The sequence below is a fragment of the Orbicella franksi genome, chromosome 12, assembly GCF_964199315.1.
Source record: "Orbicella franksi chromosome 12, jaOrbFran1.1, whole genome shotgun sequence".
NCBI lineage: Eukaryota > Metazoa > Cnidaria > Anthozoa > Scleractinia > Merulinidae > Orbicella > Orbicella franksi.
The window spans coordinates 8,466,262-8,474,227 of record NC_138156.1 but is presented as its reverse complement, the minus strand read 5'-3'; the positions used below and the strand labels follow the sequence as shown (position 1 = coordinate 8,474,227).

Below are 7,966 nucleotides of genomic sequence, written 5' to 3'. Positions count from 1 at the left end.
TGAAAGTTCTGCATCTTTCCAAATCTTATACTGTACTTAACATTAGAGATTCGAAAGCTTGGGATCACTGTACTCAGTTAGGAATGAGTTAGAATAAGTTAAGTGAGACATAGGGAGCATGAGTGCTCCGTGATATCAGATTACGTAATTATCGCAGAAAACCCCAGTCAAGGTTACATAGTACAGAAGTGTTGAAAAGGCTACAAAAACAGTACCCATTTGGTGTGAAACTCGTTGAGAAAAGGTTTGGTGTTCATCATTATTCTAGCTCGCCGCCTCCAGAAGCGAACTTGAAACGGTAAAGTAGGTCAAGTTGCAAATCGAAGCGGGCAGAAAAAACGAAAAAACTTTCGTATGCCTCGGTACTCTTGCGTTCAAAGGCCATTCTCGACGCTAATTATAACGTTGTTCGGAGAATCTAGCACAAGCAATCAACGAGTTTCTACATTTGTCAGTTGTATTGTCCAACCGGAGCCCGTCTCAAGTTAGGTAAAAGACGGTTTTTGCGCACACTTCACGCGACCCCTGGTCCGTTAGGAGAACCGCGCGTTTGGAAATTCCCGGACTGCTATACTTTGACATCTTACATAGCATGTGTGCCAGTTATCTAATTCTCTTAGCAAGTAAAGGGAGGACTTGATACTCCAATGAAGAAAACTCTTTTGCACAATAATTTAGTTTATTGAACAAACCAATAATTGATCGACAACTACAAAATTTATCCCTTACTTTAACTGTAGTGTATCAATATGTATTTAGCTGAAATTCCAGTTGATATATTTAATTTGTTGTAAAAACTTGACTTTATAGAAAGTTGTGGTTCGACTGCTAAAAGCAATATGTCTAAATTTGTTGCTTCTGCGTTAGAGAGGTTTTCAATAAGTGTCGAAAGTAACCAGGCAATTACTTTGGTTTTGGTCTTACTAAGGTGAGAGATTGGCTGAGTAGTCTAAGTGGTAGGTAACTGGTTTGTGCTTGGTTTTACGACACTCAATTGAAAACCGTCTAAGAATTCTACAGGTTATAAGGCAACGTCGTTCCCAGAGTCTCTCTCCTCTGCCGACCAAGGGAGGCAGGGAAGAGAGAGCCTAGGAACGCGTTTGGTTATAAGGATCACATGTCACATGACGGCCTGACTGTAACCAATCAGAACAAAGATGCTATTTTTTAAACCAATCACGTAGAATTGGCTTTTTCCCGCGTTTGGAACGGGTTGCACGTTTTTGCTTCGTGCTCCAGTTGGTTTATAAAACTACCAAATTGCACGGCATTTTGTCAGTCAAACAGACAGTTTGACTGACAGTTATACGGACTGAGACACCAAAAAGGTAAAACTGACTGTCCGTATGAGAGGTCACCGTCAGAACAGCTTTTTCTAAGAACAAAAGAAATGTCGGTGATTAAGAAGTGTACGTAAGGTGAGGTTTGATTGTACTTCCTCCATTCAAATAAAGAGTACAATTTTAAAATTTCAAGGTCGACTAGTCTTTCTTTTTCTGAAAATATACCTCATGCTAACCTTACAAGGTAGCGATTTTAATCACTATTTGATTCTGTATTAAAACACAGAATCAATATTATTTACCAGAGTGTATTTGAAACCTCTCCCTTTCAGGTTAATCAATGGATACAACTGACTTCACGGCACCCAATACAAGACAACCTTTGTAATTGGATTCGGAAGTTGTGATATCCATTATAAAAGAATGAAAAATACAACATTTAGTTAGTAAATCTTGAACATGTAGAGAGGACTACATTAATTATACGACTATAAAAGACTACATGATCATTTTTTCGCACTCACAAAAATGCGTTCACATCAGTCACTCAACGCTCTTTACATCTTAGCACGATCCTTGAACAACTGCGCTAACTTTGTGGTAAGCATGATGTTCCCTTTTACTTTCAGCTTTCCCTTCATGAATAACTGCTGAGGGTTCGACTTTCCTGCAGCTATGGAGGCCAAGTCATTGTCGTCCACAATTATACTGCAGTCTGGCTTGCCTTGCTTACATGGACCTACTGTCACAGAACCAGCGCCTCTTTTCAGATCCACTGTCCACTGGCCAGCAGTCTTGCCCCCTTTCGTCACATTCCATTCAAAGATGCCATTGACCTTCTTGACAAGGTCAGGGTGATCAGAGACCCGTTTGTTGATTTCATTGAACAGGACTTCGCTCTTTAAACCTGACTTGCCGGGGCTTGACAACAATGTGTTAACATCCTGTGGGGACTAATAAATGAAACCAAGATTAAATGCTGTACAAAACTCTAACCAAAAGTCTCCGAGATAATATCCAAGACACGAGTCTTGGCATACAGACTGTATATTTGCATGCCATTTAAAAAAGAATCTTAGAAGAAAACATCTTTATTTATTCTTTAACTGTTGGTTTGGAATATCTTGTAAGGAAGACCTCAACATTTCACTCGCTGCTAATTTGAAGCTATTGTCTCATTTGCTGCTGCTGAGATCTGTCTTCCTAAGGTAGCCTCCCTTGAACAGTGAGTCAGTGGTATCAGATAAAATATTAGCCTTGTTCAAAGGGGAGAGAAAGGGGATTTGAACAAAAAGTGAGAGACTGGCTCCTGCTTGTCCTTGAATTCAACGTCCCTCTCTCCATCTCCTTTAAACACCTGCCACACCGCTATATCAATATCGCCTCTACTTACAATAATATTATTTCACTACTCACTGGTATTGTCTCCTTGCCAATATCAATATCCTTCAAGTCAACATAACCACCTGACAGCACCACCTGACCAGATTCAACAGCTTTGCACTGAAGAGAAATCCTGTTGCCCTCTTGCCACATGTCAGTCTGGATTGTCTGACCAGGATAAACGGGTTTGGAAAACCTTGCTTTGATGGCCTTGAATTTACTCACATCATTGTTTGCATACTGCTTCAATACATGACGTGCAGCATAACCAAATGTGCACAGACCATGAAGGATAGGATTTGAGAAGCCTGAAGAGTAAAATTGTAATACGAAATGAAAACGTAACCAGTATTGTAGGCCTGCAGTGCACGCAAAAAACTACAACAACATAACTCTTTGATAGAACTGTGCCCTCTGCAAGTACATGTACTACATGCTGAGGTAATTATTATGAAACACTTTTTGTTGAACCCTCTAAGGGTCTCCCTCGGTTACTAACAACAGATTTCTAAAATAACAATGCTAGTACTCAAAGAGAAGCCAGTGAAGCAGAGCCTTTGATCATATAAATGAGATACTGATGGTGTAAATTATCTTCATAAGAACTCAACTTCCAATTTTCCCAGATTTAGTAAAGAATCACGGGCCAAAAACTCAAATCACATCTGATCATGATTTCTAAGCAACTAAAAAACGAACTATTTCTTAAATGTTTGATTCATCTCATTTATCTCATTCACTTCAAGAATCCCTTGGACTTGTGGGCAAAGGTCATTGGTACACCCTTCACAGGTACATGGAGTTAACCTCCATACCTTTTCAGCAAAACCTGACAGAAGGTCATAACAACTTCTTTCTTCTATAAATGACTGAGTAGCATGAAAGCTTTACTGTACCTCCCATCTTGGCAAAATCTGGATCAATGTGAATTGGATTTTTATCGCCACTCAGTCGATAAATGGCAGCCTGGCAGCAGCTAGTCTTCTCCTGGACACTAGCATCAGGTGCACGGGTCGGTACAGCAACAAGTGGTTTGGCATGCTCTGATCGTTTTTTTCCTCCAAACCCTCCAGCACCACCAATGTAGATGGAGAACTGATTGAAGCACACTGCTTCCCCACTGTCATCGTAACTGGTGACATTTACAAGCACAAGTGCTCCTTTCCCTTTGTCAAGGATGTCTCCAACTTCTCCTTTGGTTGTCAAGGTGCCTGATGGTGGCAGAGGTTTGTAGAGCTCCAGATACTGTTCACCATGAAGAAGCTTGAAAAAGGATTGCAACAAATTAAGGGAGCACTGTCATGGAATTTTAGAGTGATTTTGAGGAGTTCAATCAGTATGTAAAGTTCTATAAAAGAAACCCCAACAACACCAGTTTGATTTTGAGAAATAATATTTGACAGATAACAGACAGAAATAAGAAAGCAAGTAAGATTAAAGGTGACATTTCACCAAAATCTTGGTATCATTCCTTTTGCTTATCTGGCTTGGTCGGAGTTATGCAACACAGATTACTAGAAAATCAGAATCTAGTTTCAAACAGTTCCTTCTATTTAACTTACTTGGAAATGGGCATTTATTAGTTGAAAAATGGCTGCCTCCAATGTTCAAAGAGAAACCAAAATTTTGATAACAAATCCAGATTGATGTCAGCAAAAATAAATGATACTCTAGATCGGTGTTTATTTAATAAGGTCTTACAACTACCTACCTTTGCAGGATTGAACGGCAGTCCAGCTTGTTCTACTGCTGTCGTGACAACAGAACTTAAGCTAACCTAGAAAGGCAAAGGGAAACATAACAGAGTAAAAGCATATTAAGAGATTAAGTGATTAATTACTACTGAACAGTAGCACCCCCCTACCTTGAACTTGAACTTGACCTCCCCAAATCATTTTCTCTTGGATATACTGATTCATCCACTTACTATCAGCTAGCCCCCAACACCTTGAACTACAGTCAAACCCCTTTTACGTGGCCATCCTTGAGGAAATAGGAGGTGGCCGCTTAATAGAGGTTGATGTACTTTGAACATATTTCACCATCAGGTTAATTTCTTAGTGAAGATGGAATAGAGTCAAGGCAATCATGATAAACATGTATTTGAATGATTTTATCAGTTGTCGCTGTCTATTTCGGACTCTTCTCTATCTTTGCCTTTTCCCAAACAAAGCTTACCTATGGGTATTAAAGTTTGGTTGGCTGTTTAATAGGGGTAAAGACAATAGGAAAACCCTCATTAGGATGACCAAATGGTGGCTGTGGCCGCTAAATGAGGTGGGTAGTTAATAGGGGTTTTATTTGCAGTATTTTACTGACAATAAATTATTATTTCTGGACTTTGATAAATGGCTGCTTAACAGGGGGTGGCTACTTTATAGGTGGCTGCTTTAAAGGGGTTCAACTGTATTTTTTGTTTCCCTTTATAGTTTGAGATAGTGGGGTTTGATTGCAATAACAATAAGCCAAACCTCAACTTTTAAGTCTGTAAGCTGAAATGAACTTACTCCATGAAGTTTTTCAGTTATAAATCTAGACATCTTTGCTACAAAGTTAGAATAGGCTCTGTGGAGACAGTGTGGCCCAATGGCCAGTGGTTTAGACTCCAGCTTGAATGGCTTGGCTATGACTCCTGGCCAGTATCATTGTGTTGAGGTTTGGGGCAAGACACATCATTCTCAAATCTCTCCACCCAGGAGTATACATGGGAAGTAGAACAATGCTGAGACAATCTGACAATCTGTGGGGAACCAACATCCCCTCCAGGGTGGGAGGGGAGGGTAACAACAATACTCTTAGTCACTTAAAGTGAAAGTGACAGAAACTGGAGTTAAACACCATTTGAACCAACCCCTCCATTATTCATTCTAATTCCCCCCTCCCGGGGGGAGGGGTTCTGTTTGATTTCACCAATCAAAGCTGATAATTGTAAATTATATTTAACCAAAACAATATGCCGTTGGCAGGAAATATCAAATGTAACAATCAACATATTAATTATAACATATAATTAATTTCTAACGAGCCATAGGTCAAAGAAATGCATGGAATTTTGCTGCAGTATACCTGAGCTGGAATAACTCCAAATGTTGGCAATGTGCTGAAGTCGTCAGCTCCTTCATAAAGAAACTTGAGATGAGATGAGTCCTCTTGCACCGTTACCCCTACTCCAAGTGCATATAGGATCACATCCTTGGCCTCATATGTAAAACTTGATTCTGCAACTTTGTGCTGTTTGGCTTTTCCTTCCATGCTCGAGCTTTGACTATCTGGCACAGTCTCATTAGCTTCTTCAATTTTGGCTATAATATCTGTCATGTTCTCCTCCCTTTTCTTCTCCTTCACAGGCCCTGACCAGTCTGTGATTTTTTCCCAGTTGTCTCGCACCATTTCAGGCGTCACAGTGACACCACCCTTTCTCAGCATTTCACCTGTGCTTTCATGCCACCTTAACTGCGCACCCCACCCACCAGCCATCTCAAATACGCCGCCAGTCTCCGAACAGCTTTCATGACAAAGGTACACAACAAAAGGTGCAATATATTCCGGCTTTAAGGCGTCAAACACATCTGGCGGCATTAGTCCCTTAGTTAACCTTGACGCGGCAGTAGGGACAATGGCATTGCTAAGCACATTGTACTTTGTGCCTTCAATGGACAAAGTGTTGCTGAGACCAATAAGGCCCATTTTAGCTGCACTGTAGTTCGCTTGACCGAAATTCCCCAAGACACCAGAGGTCGAGGAAGTCATGATGATTTTGCCGTACTTCTGTTTGCGCATATGAGGCCAGGCGGCCCTGGTCACTTTGAACGCCCCTCTAAGATGCACCCGATGGACGAGATCCCAATCGACATCGCTTGTTCGCCCGAACGATCGGTCCCTCAGAATGCCAGCGTTGTTTATAAGAACGTCAATCCGACCGAATGCATCCAGTGCTGTTTGGACAACTTTGTCGCCATCCTCGACAGAGTTGTAATCAGCGACGGCTTTGCCTCCGCGAGAACGAATTTCTTCCACCACCTTGTCGGCCGCCGCGCTGTTTTTACCTCCTCCTTTAGCATCTCCTCCGAGATCGTTCACTACAACATAAGCACCTCTAGAGGCAAAAGCGAGCGCATATTCCTTCCCTAGCCCTCCTCCTGCCCCTGTGACAAGAACTACACGGCCATCAAACCTCAACTCATCCGCCATCTTTGAGAAAATGTCGCGTGACCTTGATTGACACTGAGGGGAGAAAGAGTGCAAATTTTTCAGGGAAGTACAAAGACACAGAAAAAAAAGTGGGTTTTCAACAAGTTTGATTTTATTTTTGAAAGATTAAGAACTTTCATGAAAAAAAGACGATTTTGCTTTCTAGTAAGACGGTCGTTATTAAGCTTCCCAGAAAAAAACGTCTTTTTTATCGTGTGTGAAGTTATTACCTTTCCTCCCAACCCTAGCGTTTACTTTTGGCATCACATGAGCCACAGATTATAATTTAGGGTGCGGAGGTAGGGGTCTAAAAAAATATAAACCTTTCTACACTTTTCTAAGACCTAGTGGCGTTCGATAAAAGAAAAAAGAACAAAATTTTGACCATAAAGCTTATTTTAGTTAAAAGAATATAATTTAGCTAGCTAAAACTAATGATTCACTGCATGACGCACTTACTCCGCTGTATCCCATCCCCACTAAGTATTTTTTCGCTTATGTCATTCCCCTTGATTGGCCGTTATAGAAATCTCTTGTGTAACCACTTTGTGGCACAAGTATGACCTCGTTCTGTTCTACTACCAAACCAAATGACTTTTAGTAAAGCACGATAATCTAGTTAAGTCAGTAAAGGGAATTTGCTCCAGTCGTTGGGTAGCAACAAAGAGCTGCCAGGATGTCAGAATTCTCCTCGGAAAGCAGGTCACACCGCGAACACCTCATCGAAGAGATGGAAAAACACTTTCCTGCAGGGCCACTGGACAGCTACCGAAAACGTGCTTCCTTCGACTGGTTTCAAATGAAAGTGTTTATAGATGGCGGAGAAGATGTTGTAAGATTTAAACACAATGTCTGGAAAACCATGGAAAAAGACCCACTGTTTAATCGCGCAAACGATAGCAAATTGACATTCGATGAACGAAGGCGACTCACAATGAAACGGTGCAAAAGAGTTTTGGAGTACAATTTTTTGACTGATAATGAAGTTATGGCTAGGCCTCTCTTGGTTCAGGTATTCAATGACTTATTAGGAACCTTGGATTGGAGTATATCTACAAAATATCTCTTGAACAGATCGGTGAGTGCTGTACTAATTTATTTGACTTATA

At 40.8% G+C, this 7,966-nt stretch overlaps 2 protein-coding genes across 4 annotated transcripts in view; one reads left to right on the top strand and one right to left on the bottom strand.

The window, feature by feature from the left end:
- Positions 1–312: 312 nt before the first annotated feature.
- LOC145463173 (peroxisomal multifunctional enzyme type 2-like) lies at positions 313–7,080 on the bottom strand. Its single transcript, XM_081446894.1, has 5 exons — positions 5,733–7,080; positions 4,378–4,443; positions 3,563–3,929; positions 2,700–2,974; positions 313–2,236 (listed from the first exon to the last, which is right to left on the bottom strand). Exons 1-5 carry the CDS (start codon positions 6,855–6,857, stop codon positions 1,841–1,843), a joined length of 2,229 nt encoding a protein of 742 aa, XP_081303020.1. The 5' UTR covers positions 6,858–7,080; the 3' UTR covers positions 313–1,840.
- Positions 7,081–7,156: 76 nt separating this feature from the next.
- The window catches only part of LOC145462802 (peroxisomal acyl-coenzyme A oxidase 3-like), a 12,960-nt gene continuing 12,150 nt past the window's right edge, over positions 7,157–7,966 (top strand). For all 3 annotated transcript variants that reach the window (XM_081446416.1, XM_081446417.1, XM_081446418.1), the window contains exon 1: positions 7,157–7,935. In XM_081446416.1, the coding sequence (XP_081302542.1) occupies positions 7,534–7,935 (402 nt within the window). In that variant the 5' untranslated portion in view covers positions 7,157–7,533. The remainder of the gene's footprint in view (positions 7,936–7,966) is intronic.

What these genes read in the sequence shown, in the direction of transcription:
- LOC145463173 (XM_081446894.1), bottom strand. Translation starts at nt 6,857, where the DNA reads ATGGCGGATGAGTTGAGGTTTGATGGCCGTGTAGTTCTTGTCACAGGG. An exon ending in TGCCGTTCAATCCTGCAAAG is followed by an intron (nt 3,930 to 4,377) that starts GTAGGTAGTTGT and finishes TCCTTTTTCAAG; the next exon opens with CTTCTTCATGGTGAACAGTA. An exon ending in TTGGCAAGGAGACAATACCA is followed by an intron (nt 2,237 to 2,699) that starts GTGAGTAGTGAA and finishes TTCATTTATTAG; the next exon opens with TCCCCACAGGATGTTAACAC.